The sequence below is a fragment of the Tamandua tetradactyla genome, chromosome X, assembly GCF_023851605.1.
Source record: "Tamandua tetradactyla isolate mTamTet1 chromosome X, mTamTet1.pri, whole genome shotgun sequence".
NCBI lineage: Eukaryota > Metazoa > Chordata > Mammalia > Pilosa > Myrmecophagidae > Tamandua > Tamandua tetradactyla.
Window position 1 is genome coordinate 24,252,191 of NC_135353.1, and position 26,520 is coordinate 24,278,710.

The following is a 26,520-nucleotide window of genomic DNA, read 5'->3' on the forward strand; positions in this document are numbered from 1 at the left end:
CCTACACTCTGACGCACTGGATCTCACGTGGGCTCAGGGATTTGCATTTTAGGAAGGTTTCCTGGGGATTCCGGCCGCTCGTCCGCCCGCCGGTCACACCGGCCTGGGCCTGCGAGCTTCCCATTTTCCACTCTTGAAGACCCGAACTTTGAACTAGCGGCCCCACCCCCCACCAGGGGTCTCTTCAGTGTTAGGGTGCTCCCGATGGCCCAGCCTCTTGTTTTCCAGTCGTCCCCCCACCCCGCCCTTGCCCGTCCCGCCCCTGGACCAAATCTTCCCTTCTCGCTGGTCAGCTGTGAGTCTGGCGAGACCTGATCCAATGGGCGCGGGACGCGAAGGTGTCATCCGGGAAACTTGCTCCCGGCGCTAGTTCTGGGCAGGCGCGGTTGGCCCGTGGACGATGGGGCCCAGTCCTGCGTGGAGCCGCCGCAGGAGACGGGAGAGAGCGATGGGGCGGGGCATCTTCCGGGACTCCGGAGCTGGCTGCGCACCCGCAGGAGCTGAGCTCCTCGGCTTGGACTTGGAGTTCCCCAGGGTCCAACAACCCCGGCCGTCACAGCACTGGGCCGAGGACGCCAGGCGCGTCTGGTTTCGGGGCCGAGTAGCTCCGCAAGCCTGAGGATGGCGTCGGGCCCGGGTCCCAGGAGCTGTTCCCACCCGGCCCAGGGCCCAGCCCGAAGGTCTCCTACCTGCACTTCCGACAGTTCTGCTTCCAAGAGGCCGCTAGTCCCAAGGAAGTCCTAGACTGCTCCAGCATCTTTGCGGTGGGTGGCTGTGGCCTCAGATGCGCGCCACGGAGCAGATCCTGGAGCTGTTAGTGCTGGAGTAGTTCCTGAGCATCTTGACCCAAGAGATCCAGAGCAGGCTGAAGATACTGCATCCGAATAGCTGCGAGGAGTGGTGAAGGTGGAGGATATGCAGAATGAGTTGGGAGATTGAGGTAACGGAGCGGGGAGGGGGGGAGCGGGGGGGGGGGGGAGAACGGTGTTTTGTTTTTTATTTTTTGGTTGATCCTGAGGCCTGGGACATCATACTGACCTAACTCCCCATTCAGATTTTCTTAATTGTCCTGAGCAGACCTTACAAGGACAAGAGACCTTTCTGTAGTTTGATTTGAAACCTTCATCCCCCAATTTTCTCCAGGTGGACAGTGAGCTGTGTGTGTGTTTGTGTGTGTGTGTGTGTGTGTGTCCCACTTCTAACACACACCTTCCCTTCACAGCTGTTCCGATGCACTTTGCTTCCCTTTTTTCTCCCCAAACTTTTCTTTTAGCTAAGCTAACTTAGGTAGCGCTGAGACACTGACCTCAAAGCCTCAGTGCCAAAAACAGCCTCAAAGCCTTTTTCACAATTATCAGCCCAGCTCTGCAGAAGTGACCAGATTGTTGAACCTGATATAACAACTAGCAGTTAATAAGCACTACGTGCCAGGAGTGTGCTCAAAATGTACATATTACTCTCCTTTTAACCTTCACAACAACCATGGAAGAATATTTATTACTGTCGTTTTACCAGTGGGGAAACCAAGGCCCCACAAGATAAATAACTTGCCTAAAATCATATGCTAGCAGAGCCAGTATTTGAACCCCTGCCATCTAACTCCAGACCTCACACTATTGACTATTGCAAAGACCTTCCCCCCTCTTCCTCCTGCTGGTCTCGAGATGCTGCACAGTGTTCTACTAGACTACAGAATTTTAAAATAGTGATTCAGACAGTTCCTGCCTGTTTAATAGTTTTTCTGCTGGAGGGATAGATTCCTGGAGCTTCCCACTTCACCATCTTGCCGCAATTCTGTCGCTATAGCCTTTTGTAGATGCTCATTATCAACCTGAATATGTTCCCCTCCATTCCTAGTTTGCTGAAAAGCTTTTAGCATGAATGGGCATTGGATTTTGTCAAATGATTTTTCTGCATGATTGATAGGATTATGAGATTTTTCTTCTTTATCATGTAATGTAGTGGACTACATTGATTGATTATCAAACGTTGAACTAGCTTTGCATACCTAACAAATCTCACTTGGTCATGGCATATATGTCTTTTCATACATTGTTGGATTTTATATGTCAATATTTTGAAGATTGGTGTTAATTCTTTACTTGCTTGGCAGAGTTCTCCAGTGAAACCATCTGGACTTGGCTGTTTCTAATTTGAGAGCTTTTAAATTATAGATTCAATGTCTTTTTTGGTTTTAGGCCTATTCAGATTATTTCATCTTGCTTTAGTTTAGTAGTTTGTGGTTTTTGAGGATTTGGTCTATTTCTTCTAAGTTGTGAATTTGCAGTTATAAAATTGTTCATGATATTCCTGAATTAACCTTTTAATGGCTGCTGGATGTTACCATTGTCCCTTGTTTCATTCCAGATTTTTCTTTTTCAGTCCTGTTAGAATTATTTCATTTACTATTTTCAAAGAACCAGCTTTTTGTTTCATTGATTTTCCCTATTTTCTTCCTGTTTTCAATATGATTGATTTCTCTTCTTGTCTCTATTCTGTCTTCTGCTTAGTTTGAGTTTATTTTGCTCCTCTCTTTCTAATTTATTGCAGTTGGAACATAGATTATTGATTTGAGACCTTTCTTTTTGAATGTAAATATTTAGTGGTCTAATTTCCCTTGTTGCATTACCTACATATTTTGATGTTGCATTTTCAGTTGTATGCATCTTCAGGTTTATATATTTTTAAATTTCTTTTGAATCTTCCTCTTTGGTCCATGCATTGTTTAGAAGAATATTACCTAATTTCCAAGGGTTTGGAAATTTTGCTGCTGCCCTTCTTTTATTGATTTCTGGTTTGATTCTATTATGGTTAGAGAACATACTCCTTAAGGAGTACGGATCCTGGCCAAAATCCCATGTTTGATTTTTCAGGCCCAACCAGAGGTAATTACAAAGCCTTTTACCCATCAGGCTTCACAGGGAACGCTGTCCTTCCCACAGAGACTTGTTGCCCAGATAGTGCATTATTGCAGTCTCTGAAGGGAATTGCACTCAAGGACCTGGGCTCCCCTGGCCAGTCATGCTCTTACCATAGCTGCATTCCTAAACTAAGTCCTTCATAAGGTACCTCTGCTCAGACCTCCTTATTAGAGAGAGGAGGGGAAGACCTTGAAGACACTTTCTCTACTATGACTCAATACTCAGTACTTTTCTACTCCTAATCACCCCCTATAGCCTCTGGATCCACAAAACTGCAGGTGCTGTTTGTTCTGGGCTCCTTCAGCAGTGAAAATGTCCCTTACCTCTGGGCTAATCCATCTGACTCTCACCCTGTGACACCATTCCATGGAGGAAAATGGAAGAAGGGGGCATCAGCATGTTTTGTTATAGCATGTAGATAACTTGTTTATACCATTACAGTAAATGATTAAGGGCTTCCTTATTGTTTTGATTTGCTAAAGCTGATGAAATGCAGTGTACCAGAAATGGACTGGCCTTTAACAATGGGGATTTATTAGCTTACAAGTTTGCAATTCAAAGGCCATGAAAATGTCCAAATTAAGATATCAACAGGACAATACCTTCTCTGATGACTGGTTATCGGCAAGCTTGGGCTCCTCTGTCAGATAGCGAGGCAGATGACGACCTCTGCTGGTCCTTCTCTCCCAGGTTTTCTTGTTTCCAGCTTCTGGCTTCAGTGCCTTCCTCTCTCAGCTTTTGTGGGTATGTCCTTGTCTCTCAGTCTCTCTGGGGCTTTTTCCATGACCTTCTCTGGGTTTCCTATGTGACCTTTATCCTCTTATAAAGGACTCTAGTTAGAGGATTAAATGAGATGGGTCACATGTCAATTGAAATAACCTAATCAAAAGGTCCCACCCACAATAGGGTTTACAACCACAGGAATGGATTAAAAGAGTATGACCTTTTCTGGGGTACATACAATTTCAAATTACCACAACTGTTATTTCCAGTTTGGCTTTGACTGTTCTCATCAGCTCGTGAGAAAATTGGTGCAGCCAGCAAGATAGTTGGTTAAGCTTGAAGCCATTCGGAAAAGCAGAAAGCTATGAAGATCCCACAGGGCACTTTGTGGAGGTGCTAGCAGAGTCCGCGAAGAGTCCATGTTTATGGATCATTTGCAAGATTTTGAGCATCCCACAGGTCCCTTTACTGATGCAGTGCTAGCAGACTCTGTGGGGACACTCTCAAGGGGTGCTAGCATGTCCCGTGTACATTTTTCCAGCCATGCCAGTGGGTCTAAGGAAATGCTAGCAGAAACTCTGGGGTATTCTTGAAGGATGCTATCAGATTATTTAATAAGCTTTGGGGTTTTGAGGGGGGCCATTGATCCTTCTCTCTAGCCCCTGCCTCCCTTGCTGAGCTTGCCAGGTGGGTCAGAGTAGAGATCCAACAGAGGACTTTGATGAAAGCCAGGGGAGCAGTTCCCTAGCCACAGTTTAAGGCCTTCTGACAACGAAACTAGAGGTTTTATGGCGTGCAGGCACGTGCGCACACACACACACACACACACACACACACACACACACACACACATACACATGCACACACTCAAGCTAAGTAACTTCATGCAGGTCCCTGAAACTAATAGATACCCTGCAGTGCAGAAGTTGTTGAAACTTTGGGGGATGGGGAGTATAGAGCCTTTTGGGATCACTTTGCACAGCAACCCTAAAGAGAACTTAAGAGATTTAGCCTCCTTCCACAATAACATAGGTATTCTGGTTAAAGTTAGTCAGGGAGAATGTTGCCTTAAGGGGCCTGTGACTCCCCAGCACAATGTTCTGCAGGTCCAGTTGCGGATGATATGCTAGCCGCAATTATGGGACCTAATGACAGCTCATATCAAGGTGGTGTATTCTTTTTGACAATTCATTTTTCTACAGACTACCCCTTTAAACCAGCTAAGGTTGCATTTACAACAAGAATTTATCATCTAAATATTAACAGTAATGACAGCATTTTTCTCGATATTCTAAGATCACAGTGGTCTCCTGCTTTAACCATTTCTAAAGATTTTTTTAAATCAATTTTTTTCACTGCTATGTGATCTGAACCCAGATGACACCCTAATATCAGAGATTGCATGGATCTATGAAACAGGCAGAGATAAGTACAACAGAATATCTTTGGAATGGACTCAGAAGTATGTCAACCCTTCAAAGTGACCTGACAACAGTCTCCCCTACAAAAACAGCAGCTGTGGCTACATTGAGGGTAGAAGCGGGACCCATCCCCCCAAGTTGTCCAGCAGCAGAGCGCTGCACTTAGTAGAACAGTGGCCGCAACGGGACCCATCCCCCCAAGTTGTCCAGCAGCAGAGCGCTGCACTTAGTAGAACAGTGGCCGCAACGGGACCCATCCCCCCAAGTTGTCCAGCAGCAGAGCGCTGCACTTAGTAGAACAGTGGCCGCAACTCCAGTGGCAGCATGATAAGGGCGGCCTTATCAGAGTGTTGTCAGGAGGCCATAGAGCCATGTGGGCCGTGCCCCACACATTTGAGCTGTATGGTGGGACTAAGAGCACAGTCCCTTCATGTGCACCCCTGACCATCTGTTCTGCTGGTGCTTGAAGCAGAAAGTTTGTGCACCCTAAGGCGACAACTAATCCCTCTCCCCTGCCCAAGATTCTGGGCTGTAGGGTGCCCTGCAGCCAAAACCTTGTGAGCAGCCCCACCCCCTCTGGGGGAAGTCCAGCCCCGAGAGAACCTGCCCTGCCCTGTGCTGCTCTGGAAGTCTCAGCAAGAGAGCAGCTACTCTGCCCTGACCCTCACCCCCATTCCCCAACAAATGGTGGCCTCTCTGGGATTGGCACCATGTCACTCCCTGTGAGTAACATGGATGCTGCTCCCTCTACCCAACCCTATGAGCCTTGGGATGGGTGGGAGGGCCACATCAGCTCTTTTTACCTGGACCTCTCCATCGAGGTTCCTGTGTCCTCAGGAGTTTCAGAGTCCTAATGCCAAGATTAAAGTTCAACAGAGAGATGAAAAAATTGCACTTCTTGAGACTCTTAGATATCTGTCCACTGGTGACTGTGATTCCTGTAACTCCTGGCACCAAGATGAAAGAAAAGCAGATAATGCTGTCTGGTTTTGGATCTGAGGCCACAAACACAAGGACCCTTGCACAAGCCTGACTATGGGCAGGTCCCTGTAGGCCCCTATAAATCTCCATTGTATGGTCCCCACTACTGAATGTATTATTGATTTTGATGTATTGTCTGTGTACACCCATGTTAACTTTTGCCCTCAAACCCCGAGGGGAATTGCTGTAGTTAGACCCATTTTTAGTGGGTATGTCATTTGAAGCTATTATGTACCCCAGAAAGCCATGTCCTTTCTCATGATCCAATTTTGTGGGGGGCAGCCATGTTTCTTTTAATCCTGATTCAATATTGTGGGGTGGAAACTTTGGACCTTGTGACCTTTTGTTAGATAATGTCCATGGATATGTGACACACCTGATGGCAGTTGTAACCTTTTGATTAGATGGAGATGTGACTCTGCCCATACCAGGTGGGTCTTGTTTAGTTTACTGGAATTCTTCCAAGGGGGAAACATTTTGGAGGAAGCTCAGATGCTTGGAGAACAGTTACTTCATAGCTGACAGAGACGCAGACATTTGAAGAAGCTTGGAGTGCAGACAGACGGAGGAGACTCCTAGACACGGACGTTTGGAAATGCAGAGCCCAGCAGATGTCACCATGTGCCTTTCCATGAGATGCTAAACAAGCCAGATCCCAGAGTTGTGTCGCAGAGGGGCTAAGTGAAGGCCTGCAGATGCTTAGAGCAGAAACTGCTGAGTCCAGCTCAGAAAGGGTGAGGATGAATGGAAGACAATGCAGAATTTAAGAAACAAAGCACAAAAGAGCATTTAAAGATGGGATTAGGGAACTCACAATCTGAAGGACTGAGAGCCTCGACCCGAGTTCCTCATTGTATTTATTGAGGAGCTTCAAAACAGAAAATATCTTTCATGATTGTTATTAAGTTGTTTTTCACGCAAACTGCCACATCAATATTAATCTCAGGCATGCCGTACAAAATTCAGAATGTTTCCCTCCGCAAACAATCATGTGCTCACCAGGACAGTGTCCTGCCCCGGCAGGAACTGGTGTTCCAAGGTCCGCACCTTTATCTGCCTTATGGAATCATTCTGACCTTTGGCCATTTTCCCACATTTCTCCCCTTTTTTGTTTTTGTAGAACTATGAAAGCAAATCTGGCATTTCTCCTTACCTTTTACCCCCGAGGGCTTGTTGCAAGCATCTGAAGACTAAGCATAAACAAAGAAGACAAAGACAAATAATTAGCATTCCTCCCAAAAGACCTCTTCCACAGCCCTTTACCCTTGTCATAGGGTTTAAGGATTGTAATCCTTCTGTGATGCCCATCATGGTCTGTGAATTTGGAAGCAGTTGCAATTGAGCATACTGAATGCTTGTCACTATGGCATGTAATTGGGAGATATCTAAACTTAAATTGTCCTGATGGCCAAGCAAATGGCGCTTTATGGACTCCCAAGAGGTACTATTGCTATTATAAGCCTGAGGGGTTACCCAAAAGCTAGACACATTCCAATCATGTTTTAAGTGCAATTGCATATTTACATTTTGTAATTCTTCTCCTAAAATTAGAACTGCATTTTCTAAATCTCCTATTTGAGTGTTAATTTCTTTATCAGTCCTGGTTTGACCTCCTGTATTAGTTAGGGTTCTCTAGAGAAACAGAATCAACAGGGAACACTCACAAATATAAAATTTCTAAAAGTGTCTCACGTGACTGTGGGAACGCAGACTCCAAAATCCGCAGGGCAGGCAGTGAAGCCGACGATTCCAATGGAGGGTCTGGATGAACTCCACAGGAGAGGCTCACCAGCCAAGACAGGAAGACCCTGTTTCTTCTGAATTCTCCTTATAAGGCTTTCAGTGATTAGATTAAGCATCACTCATTACAGAAGACATTCCCCTTTGGCTGATTACAAATGGAATCAGCTGTGGATGCAGCTGACATGATCATGATTTAATTCTATGAAATGTCCTCATTGCAACAGACAAGCTAGCACTTGCCCAAACAGACAAACAGGTACCACCACTTGGCTAAGTTGACACATGAACCTGACCATGACATCACTCTAGGGCTAATCCCTTCAGGAGGAGGTTGGGTGGCCAACTCCTCAAGGTGGGCTGGAGGTGGGGCAGCTATGTCCTCAGAGCAAATTATTACAGAGTTATCTAGAGAAGACTCAGCATGACCTAGGTTTTCAACCTCACCCCCAACATCATTATCAATCCATATGTCACCATCCCAGTTTTCAGGGTCCCACCCCTTTCCAATCAATGCCCTCACTTTAAATGGCAGACACCATGCAACATTGAAATTTCAGTTTACGTTGTAAGGTTGCTACTTTAACAATGAGATTCTCAGTCTGATTTTCAGAGATCTCAAGTCTACGGCTACAGGAAATAAAATTTTCCTTCAGGATACTCATAGAAAAGTCTACATCTATCAGACAGTGCTTAAGCTTTTCGTTTGAAGCCTTAAGCCCATCCCTTTCATTCCTTAATGTAGCCAGTGTATCTAACAACAACCAACCAATACCTCTATACCTCTTATTTTTACGAAACTCTGTAAAGGTGTCAAAAACATTATCCCCCATAGACTGGCTTCATACAAGTGAAGCATTAGAATCAAATGGTGATATTTTGACTATCTCTTTTGCCAACTCCGTGGATTGGGAGTATCATTCTGATTATGGGAATCAGAGTCCTTAGTGTCTTTGAGTCCAGTCAGAGTAGAAAACCATTCATAAAAACCCATTTTTAAGATTCTGTTTCTTAAGAACCACTCCTGGTACCAAGATATATTAGTTAGGGTTCTCTAGAGAAACAAAATCAACAGGGAACACTCGCAGATATAAAATGTATAAAGGTGTCTCATGTGACTGCAGGAACGCAGAGTCCAAAATCTGCAGGGCAGGCTGTGAAGCCGACGATTCTGATGGAAGGTCTGGACGAACTCCACAGGAGAGGCTCGCCAGCCGAAGCAGGAAGAGCGCTTGTCTCTTCTGAATCCTCCTTAAAAGGCTTCCAGTGATTAGATTAAGCATCACTCATTGCAGAAGACACTCCCTTTGGCTGATTACAAATGGAATCAGTTGTGGATGCAGCTGACATGATCATGATTTAATTCTATGAAATGTCCTCATCGCAACAGACAGGGCAGCACTTGCCCAACCAGAGAAATTGGTACCACCACTTGGCCAAACTGATACATGAACCTGGCCGTGACACCTCCCCAGGCCAAACTGGCATTTTTGTGCCATTCTTGGACAAATTCTGTAGTCTGAATACTTTGATGCAAGGCTACTCCTGAAACAGCAACCACAGTAGTAATGGCAATAATGCCCATGATAACAGCTATCAATACTCCTATAAACCTTTTAGTATATTTAAGCGCTTGTTGTAAAACCGCTAGCAATGCATGCATATCAGGGGAAGCCTCCCATGGTCATGTTTGAGAAACAGGAATCCAAATGCCTAATCGCCTTCTTAATACCATATAACTATGATTGGGAGAAAACAGAGATGAATTAAGGCAAGTATACAACTAACATGAATCATTTAAACATTGAATCTTTTGAGTTGTTTCATTCAAATATTATTCTCCTAAGAAAATATGTGGATTGCGGACACAAGACTGAATATGAAAGAAGAAATTAGTGGCGGCATTAAAGGATAGTGACTAGTAGAATGTTGATAATGTTCGTCCCAAATCTGAATGGGTTTTAAGCTAAAGGGAATTTTCCACAATGTAATTTGGGTGGCCTGTCTTTTAATGTTGGAAAAGGTGGGACCATCCCCATATCATGCTAAATAATGGGATGGTTTGCATGCGTTGTAATACTAGTACGATTATATCCAGACACACTCCATCCTAAAGCTTTATGAGAAGATCAGGTCTCATTTGTATTACTACGATTCTGAGCTGCATACCCCTTCGGGGAACAGTCAGTTACAATTCCATAGGAACCATTATGTAGTAGTACACTACTAGACTCACAGCAATCCTCCCAATGAATATGCTTACTTTCTGGAGTCCATAAAGGGTGATATGCACACAATGGTTTATCTGGAGGATTCAGACCAGTACTGTTATAAGATTTATATTTAAAACTCATTCCTGATATAAGATGCAATTGGGCTTTTGTAATATTATCATGTTTTGGAGTGACTGACAGCCAAGCTTGATAAATTAAATTTAAACGTCCTTTAGCAGGGCCAACACATAAAAATAATTCGGCAAATCCCATATTACCATTAAATTTAGTGCCTTCCTCATTTGGATATAATGGAAGACAGGAGTCTTCAGGTCCAGGGACCCAGGAAGAATCATTGACATAAATCTGGGAGGGTCCTCCATCCAAGAGACAGGACGAAACATAGGAGGATTAGGAATGTATGCCCAATAAACGTAATTCTGTTTAGCTGTAGCTATGGGCAAAATACTTACAAACACTATAATGATGGGCTGCATAGTGATTAGCAAGTTATGTACAGTAACAGTTAAATCTTTCTTTTCTAATTGTTGTTGCTTCTTGACACAGATGTTTAATCTGTCCCCAGGTGGTAGATGTAGCTGCCCCAATTTTAGGAGTGGGACCCAGCCGTGTTGTCTGCAGTGTCAGTCCCTCCATCCCCCTCCAAGTTTAAATTGTAAAAATTCTCCAGACCCCAGAGTGGTACATGCTAGTGTAGACCAATCAACTGGGATCAATTTGGACCCTTCAGCAAGACCATGTATCATACCAAAAGTAAAAGGAGAGTTAGGACCCTATTGTTGCACGGCCAACTTTAATTCCTTCAAAATTTTAAACTGGAAAGAGTCATGAGTAAATCATAGATTTCATTTGGATTATTTGCATCAACCCTGGGAGCCACCCTTTCATGCACAGTAACAGGAAAAGCCGTTTGAAGAACCTCAAGGTCCCGCTCTCTTCTAGCCTGTAGGGTACCCTGCTGTAAGGATGATAATTTGGGTCAGGTATCTCCGGAGGTGGAGGCAAGTCAGCCTCTCTAAAATCAGTTAACATAGGGGCCGAGGATAAATCAATTTTAACATCAGAATCCTCAGAAGATTTAATAGGAGAAACTTCATCACTTATCTTTTCGTCTTCTTCCTCTTCCTCTTCCTCAGTCTGCAAAGGCTCCAGAACATATTTAATAAGAGTCCAAGTAAGCCAGATAGTAATGAGGAGTGGGATTCCTTTCACATGTAGCTTTTTTAACTCTTTACCTACTCGCTCCCAATCTTCTAATTCTAAACTGCCCAATGTTGGAAACCAAGAACAGTGTTTCTCTATAATTTACAAAAGTTCCATAATGTGGGGCTCACTGGCCCTAGCTCCTCCTGCTTTGAGGAGTTGTCTCAGGAGACAGACCTATATATTTCATCGTGGTATCTCCATTTCCCGTAGTAACACTGTAAAAATACCCAAGAGCGTCCTTACCTTCTGAAGACTTTGGAAGCCACCCAAACCACTCGGGGCTGTGTGACGATACACCAGTCTCAGTTTTGCTCAGGCGATCCTTCTTCCATTCAGGTCCCTGTTCGGGTGCCACTTGCTGAGTTCAGCTCAGTAAAGGGTGAGGTTGAATGGAAGGTGATGCAGAACTTAAGAAAACAAAACACAAGAGAGCATTTAAAGATGGGAACAGGGAACTCACAGTCTCAAGGACTGAGAGCCTCGACCCCGAGTTCCTCATTGTATTTACTGAGGAGCTTTAAAACAGAAAATAACTTTCATGTTTGTTATTAAGTTGTTTTTCACTCAAACTGCCACATCAACATTAATCTCAGGCATGTCATACAAAATCCAGAATGTTTCTTTCTGTAAACAATCATGTGCTCGCCAGGACAGTGTCCCGCCCCAGCAGAACCTGGTGTTCTGAAGTCTACAGCTTTCTCTGCATTATGGAAACATAAACCTTCGGCCATTTTCCCACAAGAAACTACTGGCATCAGAAGCTGGAAGTAACCAAACCAGGAACAAGAACCAGCAGATGCCAGCCATGTGACAGATTTTAGCCTTCCTTGAGTCAAGGTATCTTTATCTGGATGTCTTAGTTTGGACATTTTTATGGCCTTAGAACTATAACTGTGTAACTTAATAAGTTTCCTTTTTAAAAGCCATTCCATTTCTGGTATGTTGCATTCCAGTAGCATTTAGTAAACCAAAACAGTGGGACATATGAAAGACTATGAACCTACCTACTCATGGGCTCTCACTAAAGCCTGGCCATTTAGTCAGGACACTGACAAGACTTGATTGGCATATAAACAAGCCCCTCTGTGGGCAATGAGCCATTTTGATAAAAATCAATTCTTTTCTAAATAAGCTTTTTGTTACTCATGTGGATGCTCACCAAAAACTTCCTTATTCTTATGAGAGAAAACAGAACCCAAGAGCAGATCACACTAAATCTAGAGACTGAAATGTCCTCCACCTAGAACAAGCTGATGTGCAACCAGTCAGCTCCTGGATGGCCCTAGAATTGCTGCTCAAGCCACACATCAGTGGGCCCAATCATGAGCCATACGAGGGACTATATCCATGCTGTATATCACCCTCAAGCCATAGGGATGTTTGAGTGTTTTAATAGAGAAGTAAAGGACAGGCTTAAGTGGCTGGTGGGAGGGAACAAGATAACTCCAACCTGAACGACACATTTTAGGTGAGCAGCCTGGAGTCTCAATGCAGCAATTCCTTGAAAAGGCACTTCTGATTCATGCCATATGTTTGATCAGGTTATCCTACCTCCCCTCCTTCAATTGTACACCCTTCTTTTGCAGTTATTGACACCTTGCTCTCCAGAGGGGGCTCTGCAAGGGCCTTCCATCCCCTCTGACTCCTTCCCAAAGACTCAAATACATGGGGGATAAGAATGTTAAATAGCAAGGAATGGTGTAAAAACTAAAAATAAAAAAAAAAAAAACAGCAAGGAGTGGGAATGATATATGTAAACCTATTGTAAAATCTTTCTAAAAATTCAGAATTTTGTGCTGACCCGTTCTTAAATATATATGTATTTTTCTGGTGAAATTTTATTAAAAAATTTTTCTGTAAAAATGCTTTTATTCCCTTTACAAACAAGTCTTCCAGACAAAAGATCTAGATAAGAGTAGGGATTGAGTGTGTATATAAAATTTTGATTACTAAATGAGACACACTAATAACAACAACAACTAGCACCTTGGGCGGTGTAGAGGAGCAGAGGCCACAAATGGTCTTTGTTTTTCAGAACTTCTCCTGAAAACTTTTCCTTCCTCCTAAGGAAAAACTCCCTGTGCTGTCTTACCAAGCTGCTGTGAGCACTTCGGCTTCGCTTCGATTGACTACTGACTTATGAGCACATCTGACAATGCTGACTACAAGACAGCAGGAGACCGCCTCAGCTCTTGCACTTTCCACACAGAACATATCCAGATGTCGTCCATGCTGGTGAGACAGATGAATGATGCGACAGACAAACAAAACTGTTTAAAACTGACTGTGTTATTTGGCCTGGACTGAAAACCCTAAAGCAGAAAGCCCCAGTATGGGAGATCCTGTTGGGAGCCTTGTTAACCTGACTGCCAGATTAATGTATGTCATGCTTCCAGTGTCCTCACATTGTAAACTCTGTTTCCAGAGGACCTCGTGTGCTCCCTGGGATTATACCTCTTGTATTTGTACCCTGCTTGTCATGACCCTGCCTCAGTCCTGAAAGGCTAATTTATTGGCTGGAGTTGCCTCTGATCAGATAAAATCTAAGGCATCCATCCAGGGAAAGATACCTTGGTTCAAGCAGGCCAGTGAAGTTCAGGGTTTCTCTCTCAAGTGAAAAGGCACATGGCAAACACAGTCAGGGCTTCTCTCTCAGCTGGAAAGCCACGTGGCAAACACAGCATCATCTGCTAGCTTTCTCTCCTGGATTCTGGTTTTATGAAGCTCCACGGAGGACATTTTCCTTCTTCATCTCTAAAGGTGGCTAGCTCGTGGACTCTACTTCGTGGTGCTACAGCATTCTCTGCTCTCTCCAAATCTCCATTCTCCAAAATATTTCCTCTTTTATAGGACTTCAGAAACTAATCAAGACCCACCCGAATGGGTGGAGACATGTCCTCATCTAATCCAGTTTAACAACCACTCTCGATTACGTCACATCTTCAGGGAGATGATCTAATTACAGTTTCAAACATACAATGTTGAATAGGGATTAGAAGAAATGGCTGCCTTTACAAAATGGAATTAGAATTAAAACATGGCTTTTCTAGGGGACATACATCCTTTAAAACAGCACACCAACTAATTATCTAGATTTTGACACAGCCTCTCAAAGTCTGAACCATTCAGATCCACGATAGAGTAGCATATGTTTCTTGCTCAGGTCCTAAAAAATCAAGGAGTGCAGTTGAGGAGTCCAACTTCTGGCCAAAATCCTATGTGATTTTTTAGGCCCAACCATAGGAAGTTACAAAGGCTTTACCCGGTAGCCTCATGGGGAAAGCTGCCCTCTCCAAGGCCTTCCCAAGGTACCTCTGCTGGGACCTCTTTATCAGAGAGGAGGGGGAGATCTTAAAGACACTTTCTCCACTATGACTCAGTACTGAGTACTTTTCCACTCCTAAGCACACTCTATAACCTCTGGGTCCATAAAACTGTAGGGGCCTTTTCTTCCAGGCTCCCTCAGCAGTGAGAACATCCCCTACCTCTGGGCTAATCCATCTGTGGCAACATTCCATGAAGGAACATGCAACAGTGTGGCACCAGTGCTTTTTCTCTGGTTTAACCTTTTGCTTATACCATAGTAGTAAGTGATTAAAGGCTTCACTGTTATTTCCAGTTTTGCTTTGACTGTTCTCATCAGCCACCTTTGGATACTTGGCAGCTCAGCTCAGCTCTTGACATATGATTTCAGTTGTTTTCAACATCCATACAAAGTTTGTTTTATAGCCCAGGATATGGTCTATCTTGTTATACATTCCACAGGGAAGTTGAAAAAATATAGTCTGTTTTGATTCGGTATAGTCTTCTATATGTGTCAGCTAGATGCTGTTGGGTGATTGTGATTTTTCAAATCTATATCCTTGCTGATTTTTTCACTAGTAGTTCTATCAATTATCCAATGAGGAGAGGATGTTAAAGTCCTCAACTATAATTGTAAATTTGGTCATTTCTCCTTTTAGCCTTATCAGTTCTTGCTCCATGTATTTTGAGGCTCTGTTGTTTGGTGTGTACACATTTAGGAACAATATTTCTTCTTGGTATTTGATTCTTGTACCATTATATAGTGTTATTCCTTGTTTCAAGTAATTTTCTTTGATCTGAAGTCTACTGTATCTGACATTAATGTAGCACTTTTCATCCTTCTTTTGTTTTTCTTTCATTGTTTTTATTAATATTTGTAATTAAATTTGAAGTGAGGTTTCTCCAAAAAAAAGCATATTTTTACCTACCGACCCTGCCAGTCTCTGCCTTTTATATTTAAGGTGATTATTAATATTTTAGGTTTAAAGTTTACCATTTTAATATTTTGCTTTGTATTTGTTTCCTTTGATTCTCATTCCTCTTTTTCTTTTGTCTTCCTGTGGTTACTTGGCAATTTTTTTCAAATTAAATCTTTATTCATTTATATATTTATAGTACTTTTGGATAGGTTGTTTGTATAGTTTCCTTAGTGGTTGCTCTGTTTATTACAATATTCAAATGTGACCTATTACAGCTTACTGAAATCAATGTTTATCACATCAAGTGACGTATAAGAACCTTGCTTCCATTTAAGTCCTTTTACCCTTCCCATTTATAAATATCACTGTCTTGAGTATCAGTCAATGTTATAATTTTTGTTTTAGTCATCACTTATGATTTATAAAACTCATGAAGAAAAGGGTAGTCCATTGTATGTACCCATATATCTGTTCTTTCTGTTGTTTTCTTCCCTTCCTGATGCCCTAAGATTCTTTTTTTATCATTTCCTTTCTGTTTGAAGAACTATGTTTGACCATTTTCTAAGGTTAGGTCTGCTATTGATAAATTCTTTTAGTTTTACTTCATCTAAGACTATCTCAACTTCCCTTTCATTCCTGAAGGATAATTTCACCAGATGTAAAATTTGTGGTTGACAATTCTATCAGAACTTGAAAAATGCTTTGCCTCTTCCTCCTGAACTCCATGGTTTCAAATTAAAAATCTTTTGTCATTCTAATCGGGGTTCTGTATATTATGTGTCCTTTCTCTCTGGCTGTTTTCAAAATTTTTTCTTTGTCTTTAATTTTCAGAAGTTTACTTATGATGTGTCTGGATATGATTTTCTTTGGATAGTCTCAACTTCTTGAATCTGTAGATTTATCTTTCACCAAATATGGCAAGTTCTCCCCATTGTATCTTCAAATCCTCTTTGAGCTCACTCTTTTTCTCTTTTCTTTCTGGGAGTCTGATATTTTAAATACTGGATAGTTTGTTATAGTCCCACAGGTTTATGAGGATTGCTTGTTTGCTTATTTATTTATTTATTCCTTCTTCTCTCTGTTTCTCAGATCAGGCAAATTGTGTGGCTGTATCCTCAAGTTCACTAATTCTGTCCGTTGTCATTTCTACTGCACTGTTGAGACTATCCAGTGAGTTTTATTTAGTTCTACATCTTATTTTTTAGGTTTGTAATTCCCATTTGTTTCTTTTTATAAATTATGTTTTCTGAAATTTTCTATTTTTCATTTCAAGAGAATTTTTAATTACTTGTTGAATTGTTTTTATGATGGCTGCTTTTAAATCTTCTGTTAGATAATTCATTCTGACATCTGAGTCATCTCAGTATTAGTGTTAGTTCATTTTCTTTTCTCATTCAGATTGTATTTTCCTGATTCTTTGTGTGATAAATGATATTTGGTTATATCCTGGACAGTTTGGCTACTATATAAAGAGGACTGGATTCCAGTGAATTTTTATTTTAGTATGTAGTCACAGTGTTTAGGTTTGACATGCAGGTTCTGGGCTACTTTTGTGGGCCATGGTTAGTGACAGTCTAACTTTCATAGCCTATTTGGTGCTTTATTGGTATGATTGGTATATCTCATGCTCCTGGGGCTTCCACTTACCCCTCCTTGAAGGGGTGAAAAGAGCTTCCCCAGGCCAGGCCACCTTGGGCCTCTAGGTGGGAGAAAAATTCTGCTGCCTGAGGGAAGAGTGCTTCCAGTGTTGTGAACTTCTGTGGCAGGATTCCCCATGCCCATGGAGGTTAGGAAGCATTTTCTTGCCCTGGACCTTTTGTGCATGAGCCCCTTTGTTGGTGCCTCTCTTAATGGTATTTCTGGATAGGGGAGGACAGTCTAAGGTCCAACAGTGAAGCACAGTACTTCCCAATCTAGGCACTTTGTTATGGAGGGAATCTCTTTTGCAGGTACCCCTTGATCTCTTGAAGTCTTCATGGAGAAGGAAGTCTTAGAAATAGTGGATAAGGAGAGCACTTCCCAGGCTGAGTGTTATTGTGGTGGGATCTCCCTTGTCAGTGGTTTCATGGAATCACTGTGGTTGGGTAGGGGAGTGTCAGACTTGCTGGGAAATAGAATACTTTTTATGTAGAGCAGACATAATCTAGTTTTAGTGGGAGGACTAGCTGAGTGATTGGGAATTGGAACACTATAAGCCAGCAGGCAAAAACTGCTGGTGTAGCTTTACTATGACCCTGTCATTTTTGAATATTATCATGCCTCAGTAGCGTTCTTTTTAAAGAATATTTAGTTCTAAGGAGCAGTGTCTAGGTTTTGGAAAATGGATGCTGTGTTATAATATTCCGTGAGATTTCAGGAATTAGGGATGCTACCTTATGATTTCTGCCATCTTCTGCATTATTTGCTACCTGGATTCCTCTGCTTCTTCCTGAGGGGACCATGGAAGACAAGGAAATGACTGGGATCCAGGTGATGTGGAAGTTCCCATTGTCTCCCCACAGTGCCCGCCCTCCTCCTTGAGTGTCCCTCTTATAGCAGGCCTTTCTACCACTTTCAGAGGATCCTTTCTCTTTGATCTACATGTCACCCTGGCTTTCTTCACTGGTATCCTCCACATCTCACTTGTAAGCCTGGCACCCTTCTCTGCTCTGAAATGTGTTTTAGGCACTCCCATTTTCCTTCTTTAACCTATGACTCTGTTGTAGAACGGTTCTTGATGCATTTGGCCCTGAAGTCAATCTTGTGCTGCTCTAGTTTCCTGAGCACTTAGAGAATGTGGCTGGGTACATCTCTCAGGAAGCATGGGAGCATCAGGATTCTAGAAGGAGAGCCCTCACCAGGGACACGGCCCTGGAAAATTATGAGAGTGTGCCCTCAGTGGTTAAGGAATTATTTTTCAGGGATGAAGCTTGAGCCCTTTCTGACCAGGATCTAGGATAAGATGTGGGTTTTGCCAAGAGGCCTCCATAGGCAGCCTCCCTGATGTAAGGTTTCCTTGATGAAGATCAGTTAGACTTCTGCCAAGTGGTACAGTCAGCACATTTATGTGTGGCCCTGGATACAAGCCTAGGGTGTCTGAGCCCATAAGGCAGGGAAGCTGAACCATAGTGGGATTCTTAGAGTCAAACAAATAGAATACAGTGACAGCACCCCCCTACCCCCCTTAACACACAGCATCCTAGGATGCTCTGCATGCTCTTAAGTTTTTGATTCCTTGCAATCTCAATGTGTTTCTTTTTCTGAATTCTCTTATACTTCCTATTAACCATTAGTATCTTTAGGCACTTCCACAAAGACAAATATTTCAGGGACAATGGCATCAACATTCTAGCTTATAAATATTCATAGCCCTTAAAAGTTCAGGAAGGAAAGCTTTGTGTCCTGAGATTTTCAGCAAGTGTTACTTACAATTTTGGAAATTAGGAACCAATGTATATATCCAAAATAGGGGGTTGTTTAAATAAATAAAGATCATCAATGTAGGATGAACCATTACACAGAAATTTTAAATGATGCCTATAAAACATGACAAAAAGCTAATTGACGGATCATGGTAGAAGAGATATAAATATCCTTCTACAATTTTTTCAAGTTTTCTATAATATAAAAATTCTCATGGTAAAATGTTAGGGAGAGTCTTTAAAAGCCAACATAAGTAAAAACCTTATACCACTTTATGATTACAAATACATTGAAGCACACAACAGAAAAAAGAGTCATACTGCACTTTGCTTTCATTTATCAGATTTGGGTAAAGTGAGTCACAAGTGTAGCTACATTTACATTAATTCTGTGAAATGGTTACTGCTGATTTATTGTTTTCTTTTATAGGGACCATCTCCCGGTTCTCCATGTCACTTTTCAACTGCTTTGGTGGTCAAAATTGAACATAAGTTTTTCAGCGAATGCTAAATATGGAGAGAAAGGTCAGATCACAATTTCCTGGAGATGGACTTCTGTTCAAGTCCATATTTGCTGAAATAAGGTTTGTTGTTGTTTTTCTTTTTAGCATAGTACACAACTGAGAATTTTCATTTTTAAAATTTTTATTCTAATAACATATATACAACCTAAAATTTTCCCCTTTAACCACATTCAGATAGTTAATTCAGTGGTGTTAATTACATTCACAGTGTTGTGCAACTATCACCATCATCCATTACTACAACTTTTCCATTACTGCCAATGGAAATTCTGTGCCAATTAAGCTTTAACTGCTCCTTCCCTAGCCCTTCCCAGCCCTGGTAACCTGTATTCTAGCTTCTGACTCTAAGAATTTGCTTAGTGTAAGTTGCCTTTCAGTGAGATCATACAATATTTGTCCTTTTGTGTCTGGTTTACTTCACTCAACACAGTGTTTTCAGGATCATTCCATATTGCTGCCTGCATCAGAACTTTGTTTTTTTGTGGTTGCATAATATTCCACTGTATGTATATACTACATTTTGCTTATTCATTCATCTGTTGATGAACATTTGGGTTACTTCCATCTTCTGGTCATTAAGAATAATGATGCTGTGAGCATTGGTGTGCAAATATCGAGTCCCTGCATTCAGTTCTTTTGGTATATACCCAGAGGGATTGTCGGGTCACATGGTAATTCTATGCTTAACTTTCTGAGAAACTGCCAAACTGTTTTCCAGAACACTATACCATTTTACATTTCCATCAACAGTAAACAAATGTTTCTGTTTCTCCACATTCTCTCTAACACTTGTAATTTTTCATTTTTTTAAATAGTAGCCATTGTATTTTGGCTTCTGGTTGTAAGGTGTTATCTCGTTTTTGTTTTAATTTATATTTCCCTCATGGCTAATGATGTTGAGCATATTTTCATGTGCTTTTTGGCCATTGATATATCTTTGGGGAAATGCCTATTTTAATCATTTTTTAATTAGGTTATTTGCCTTTTTGTTGTTGAGTTGTAGAATTTCTTTATAGATTCTGGAAATTAAACCATTATCAAATATGTAGTTTCCATATACTTTCTCCCATTACATAGGGTCTGTTTTTACTTTCTTGGTGAAGTCCTTTGATGTGCAAAATTTTAATTTTGATGAGGTTCCATTTATGTATTTTTTATTTTTCTGCTTATGCTTTTGGTTTATAAGGCTTAAGAAACTATTGCTTAATATAAGATCCTAAAGATGTTTCCCTGTGTTTCCTTCTAGGAGTTTTATTGTTCTGGTTGTTATATTTGGGTCTTTGATTCACTTTGAGTTAATTTTTCTATATGATATGAGATAGGGGTCCCCCTTCATTCTCTTTTATACTGATATCCAGTTCTCACAGCAACATTTGTGAAGACACTATTCTTTCCCATTTCAGTGAACTTGGCATCTGGTTTGAAATTCAATTGGCCGTTCCATGGATGTGAGGATCTATTTCTGAACTCTCAATTCCATTCCATTGGTCTATATATCTATCCTTGTGCCTACTGCCAGGCTTTTTTCAACCACTGAAGCTTTGTAATAAGTTTTAAAGTTGGTAAGTGGTAGTCCTCTAACTTCATTTTTCTTTTTCAAGATGGTTTTGGCTTTGGGGTGCCCTTACCCTTGGATTTTCCATGTCTGCAAAGAAGCATGTTGGAATTTTTACTGGAATTGTGTTAAATCTGTAAATCATTTTGGGTGGAATTGACATCTTGACGATATTTAGTTTTCCAGTCCGTGAGCATAGAATGTCCTTCCATTTATTTAGGTCTTCTTTGATTTAATTTAGCAATGTAGTGCTTTGTGTGCAAGCCCTTTATATCCTTGGTTAAATTTATTCATAGATATTTGATTCTTTTAGTTACAAGTTTTTTTCTTCATTTCCTCAAATTGTTCATCACAAAACTACTACTGATTTTTGCGTGTTCCTCTTCTACCCTGCCAATTTGCCAAATCCATTTATTGGTTCTAGGAGCTTTGCTGTAGATTTTTAGAACTTTCCGCTATATATAGGATCATGTCTGCAAATAGTGAAACTTTTACTTCTTCCTTTTCAATGTGGATGACTTTTAATTCTTTTTCTTGCCTAACTTCTCTGGCTAGAACTTCCAGTACAATGTTGAATAACAGTGGTGACAGTGGACATCCTTGTCTTGTTCCGGATCTTAGAGAGAAATCTTTCAGTCTTTCTCCATTGACTATGATGTTAGTGGTGGATTCTTCATATATGCTCTTTATCATGTTGAGGAAGTTTTCTTTTATTTATAATTTCCTAAGAGTTTTTATCAAGAAAGATTCTGGATTTTGTCAAGTGCCTTTTCTGCATCTATTGAGAGATTTTCTCCTTTTATTCTGTTAATGTGGTATATTACATTAATTTATTTTGAATCACCCTTGTATATCTGGGAATTATCCCACTTGTTCATGGTATATGATCTTTTCTTGTGCTAGTGGATTTGGTTTGCTAGTATTTTTTTGAGGATTTTTTCATTTATATTCATAAGAGATATTGGTCTATACTTTTTTTCTTTTCTTTCTTACTTTTCTTTTATGTATCTGTAGTAGCTTTATGTGTCTTTGGTATTAGGATGATGTTAGTGTCATAGAATCAGTTAACTTTATGTTTCCTCCCTTCAATGTTTTGGAAGAATTTGAGCAGGATTGGTGTTGAGACTTTTCATTTTTAGCATCCTGAACCTTTGAATCTTAAATCTTTTCCTGGATCTCTGTCATTTTATTTTTTTCTCCTTCTGGAGTTATGCTGTCACACCTGATAATATTTTATGTTTATATATAAGATCTAAGGCTATTTTGTAATATTAAACTCACTTTTAAAAGAGTTGAGCACTCCAACATGTTCTTTATATTGTTGTTTTAATTAGAAAAGTATAAATTCTCAATGCAAAAAATCAAAGTTCAATGAAAGTGCAAAGAGGAAAAAAGCCATAGTCTCCCTTCCCTAATTTCTTTTTCCAGAGATAAGCACTGAGAACTGTTTAGCATATATCCCAAGTAATTGCTGTCAGACTGATTATAAATTTCTGTATCTGCACATTGAAGCCAAGGAATGAGACTGTCTTTGTTTCCCCTGCCTGGTAGAGGAAAGTACTGATACAGAAATCTATTTCTTTCAATGTGAACAGAGTCTCATCTTCCCCATGAGAAGGCCAAAAGCACCCTGGTGGAACAAGGAAGAAAGCCACAGGATCCCAGTGTCCCTGAGTCACAAGGAGGGTTTGAACCCCAGAAACCAAGCTCCAGGTACGGAGTGAAGATGAGGTGTTTCCTAGAAAGGCTCCCAGCTGTTGAAAATGAGGCATTTGGGGGTTTGGGTGTGAGGCTCCTCCAGTTAGCATCATTCTACTACTGCTGCCAGCAAGGTACATTGCTTCTTATGTACTTAGTCTCCATTCTCACTAGGGTGAGGCTACCAAGGCTCACATGGTATAAAATTTAAGGATGCACACCACCCTCAGACATGCTTGCTTAATCTAGCCCTGGCCCCGCTCTATCCCACTTATTCCAGAAGGACCAAAGTTAGAGGCTCAATTAGGGAGGTGGGTGGAGGCCCATAGGGGAATTCTAAGACTGTTCTGAGCTCTGATTCTTAGTGTGATATCCCCTGTTGGGAAACTGAGGCAGAGCCAGGCCCTTTTGGGGCATCTGACTTACAGCCAGTAGCAGAAGCTTAGCAATTCATTTTCTTCATTGTATAAATAATGTAAAGGTTAGTATTATCTCATTCTACCAGGGGAAGAAAGTTTGGAAAATAGGGAGAAAGGTCATTGATCTCTTCCCACTGAGACAAACCACCCTCTAGAGCCACTCTGGCTAGGCCAGACAGGAGGGTCCTTGGAGTCCTGGGCAAAGAAGATCTTGTGACAGGTCAGAAGGGCAGTGGTAACCTCCTGTAGCTGATCAAATGGAACAGTCCTTAGTGAGGGCCACAAGTTGTAGAAAACTTGGGAGAACAAAGGAACTGCAGCCAAAGAAATTACATTTATATCCCTTGTAAGACAAAAATTTCTCTAACAACTTGAACTTAATTAGCAGATTAACCTAATTTAATTAATAAATTGAACCTAATCAGGTACCAAATACAAGCAACAGAAAGACTGTGCATGTCTATAGAGCAATGAATAATAGCACCCTCTTTCTTACAAAACATTGATCTCACAAGACAGAGAAAATAACTGTGAATCTTTTAGTGGGGACTCACACTTTCTACCACCACAGTGGGCACTTTGGGAATGGAGGCCAATAAGTGTATCAAATATGGAAACTAAAATTCAGTCAAATACCCACTACCTGACTCAATGTATCCATACAGACGAGAAGCTATATCAAAGACTTAATGTGAAAAAAGCTTCTCTTGCAGCTCAAACCTCCACAGACACCAGAGAACACAAATACACAGATGAAAATCCCTATAAGTACCCCAAGTGTGGGGAGATCTTTATAACCTCCGTAGGGAAGTGAAAATTTACACAGGAAAGAGTTACAGGTACCCCAAATGTGGGAAATGTTTCTCTTATAGTTTATACTTGTCATACATGAAAGAACTCATTAGCAAGAAAGATTTTACCCCTTTTCTCAGTACAGGGGAGCACTTAGTGACATTACCTCCTTTCTTACATATCATGGACCCCAGAACGCAGAAATAAAAGCTCTTTGAATGCTTGACTTGTGGAAAAAATTCCAGTAGGGTATGTACCCTAGCAGATAACAGAGAACCCAACATGGAGGAAACCACATGAGTGTCTCTTTTGTGGGGATCATTTCTTTTACAAATCCAACTTAACCAAGCACTAGAGGTTTCACAAAGGAAAAAGCCCTATACTTACCATGACTGTGGAGGCAGTTTCTATCACAGCTCCAATTAAATTTTTCACCAAAATCCCATTCAGGAGAAAGATCCTATAAAATGTTGAGAATGTAGAGACAACTTTTATTAGCATTTATGCCTTATAAAGTGCCATATTCAGAGGGTCCTGTTTTTAAGAACTGGTCTTCCTTGCCCCAGTTGACCAAATTGCCTTTACATGTTTTAAGCTAATTGGTAATTTAAAAAAATTGTTATTATGAAGGAGGCAAAGGGGTAGCAAAGGATTGGCATGCAAGGCAATTTTAAATTTTATTCAGTCCTGAACCTCTGGGTATAATTCTCAGATAAATGCTGCTTATCCCAAGATTCACCCACCCACTCAGTATCCAAGCTGAAATATGGATGCCTTATGGCGTCCAGTGTCTACCCTAGCAAATGTGAGAATCTGTATGTTCTTTCTGTCAATATTTACTTACTTCTTTCATTAAGCAGAAGTATTTGGGCTTCTCAGGTCCTTGATATCAAAGAAGAGAGGCCAACTATCCTGGAAAAATAGCTCGAAATCAACAAAAGACTGACTGTGAGTTGCAACTTTCCTGAAGGCCCTGGTTAGGACGCCACCATAGCATTCCTCAATAGCCTTACAGGAGAATATGTTGGCAGGCCAAGCATATATATATATATATATATATATATATATATATATATCACCTGAGACAAAAAGGAACCAGAGACCTAAGATATAATAGAAATATGCTGTTTTGATTCAAGTCAGTCAAAAATTGGCAGAAGAGGCAGTAGTTTAAATTAGTTTACCCTTTGTAGAGATCAAGATTTCCTCCACCACTGTCAAAAAAAGATAAATAGAGCTCCCGAGTCTTGTCCTAGATAGAGGGTTCTGTGAAAGATTCCATGGGAAATTTTGAAAACTTGGATGCAAGCGAAAGCAGGAATTATGGCCGTCCCTGTTGAGGTTATGTTTGGGTGATAATAAATATCTTAAAACCATGAATGTGAGGATTGAATCATGTCCCCCACAAAAGACATGTTCAGGTCCTAACCCCTGGTCCTATGGGTGTGAACCTATTAGTAAATAGGACCATTGAAGATGTTATTAGTTTAGGTTTGCTCAGGTGAATGAGGGTGAGACTTAAAGTGATGTGGCTGAAGTCACTATAAGCAGAAGGAATTGGGCAAAGAAAGAGGAAGCAGCCAGAAGTGAATGTCAGTGAAACCAGAAGAGAAAGGAGAAGATGCCATCATTTGAATTGCCATGTGACAGAAAAGCCAAGGACCCAAGGATCACCAGCAGCCAACTCCAGAATACCATAGTCTTCTAGGGAAAACACTGCCTTCCTGACACATCGATTTTGGACTTCTCCAAACCTCAAAACCATGAGGCAATAAATTGCCCTTGTTTAAGCCAACCTATTGTATGGATTTGTTTTAGTAACCAGGGAACTACAACAGTTTTTGCTACCAGAAAGTGGGGTACTGCCATTGGCAGTACCTAAAATTATGGAAATAATTTGGGATTGGGTAATGTGTAGAGGCTAGAAGAATTGTAAGGCACTTGATAAAAAAGGCTAAATTGCTTTCGGATTGTTGTTATACAGGTACTTCCAATGAGGCATTAGAAGTTACTGATGAATGTGTTAATGGAAGCTGGAAGAAAGTTGATCCTTGTTATAAAGTCATACAGAACTTTGTGAAACTGTCGTCTGATGTTAGATGAAATGGAATTTGTAAGTGGTGAACTTGGATATTTAGCTGAGGAGATTTCCAAGCTAACTATGGAAGGTGCAGCCTGGCTTCTCCTTGCAGCTTATAGTAAAATGTGAGAGGAAAGAGATATGCTGAGGACTGAACTCATTTTTTTTATATTTTCAAAAGTTTATTTCAGGGCGGGCCACAGTGGCTCAGCAGGCAGAGTTCTTGTCTGCCATGTTGGAGACCCGGGTTCGATTCCCAGTGCCTGCCCATGTTAAAAGAAAAAAAGTTTATTTCAATGTAACTGTGCCTAGAGACTATGCCTACAGAACTATATTCATATTGGTTAATAGAATGCCATTTAAATTTAACTTATGCTACACAATTTTAACCAAAAATTTGGTACATGGTTTAAGATTTTAAAAATGAAAGAATTTGCAACCAGGTTTGTTTTTCATCTATTACAAATTTATGAAAGATTCTTCTCCCTCAAATGCTGCTATAGCATACAACAAGAACTATGAGAAATTTACCTTTGGTTTGCTTCAGAATAATATGTATTCCACTGTAAGTTTAAAACTTGGTGCAAAAAAACATTGTTGTG

At 41.0% G+C, this 26,520-nt stretch overlaps 1 protein-coding gene and 2 pseudogenes across 9 annotated transcripts in view; all 3 read left to right on the forward strand.

The window, feature by feature from the left end:
* Positions 1-344: 344 nt before the first annotated feature.
* The window catches only part of LOC143670160 (zinc finger protein 75D-like), a 92,074-nt gene continuing 65,898 nt past the window's right edge, over positions 345-26,520 (forward strand). Inside the window, exons 1-4 of one of the 9 annotated variants that reach the window (XM_077144804.1) lie at positions 345-940; positions 13,295-13,461; positions 19,281-19,434; positions 22,525-22,642. Coding sequence is in view for 1 of the 9 variants with exons in the window: in XM_077144805.1 (XP_077000920.1) it covers positions 923-940 (18 nt within the window). In the remaining 8 variants the exon portion in view is untranslated. Of the gene's footprint in view, positions 941-13,294; positions 13,462-19,280; positions 19,435-22,524; positions 22,762-26,520 lie in introns of all 9 variants that reach the window. The other 8 variants (XM_077144801.1, XM_077144803.1, XM_077144798.1 and 5 more) reach the window with 8 other exon arrangements.
* On the forward strand, positions 2,635-5,662 carry LOC143670163 (ubiquitin-conjugating enzyme E2 D3 pseudogene; annotated as a pseudogene).
* On the forward strand, positions 6,995-24,896 carry LOC143670899 (uncharacterized; annotated as a pseudogene).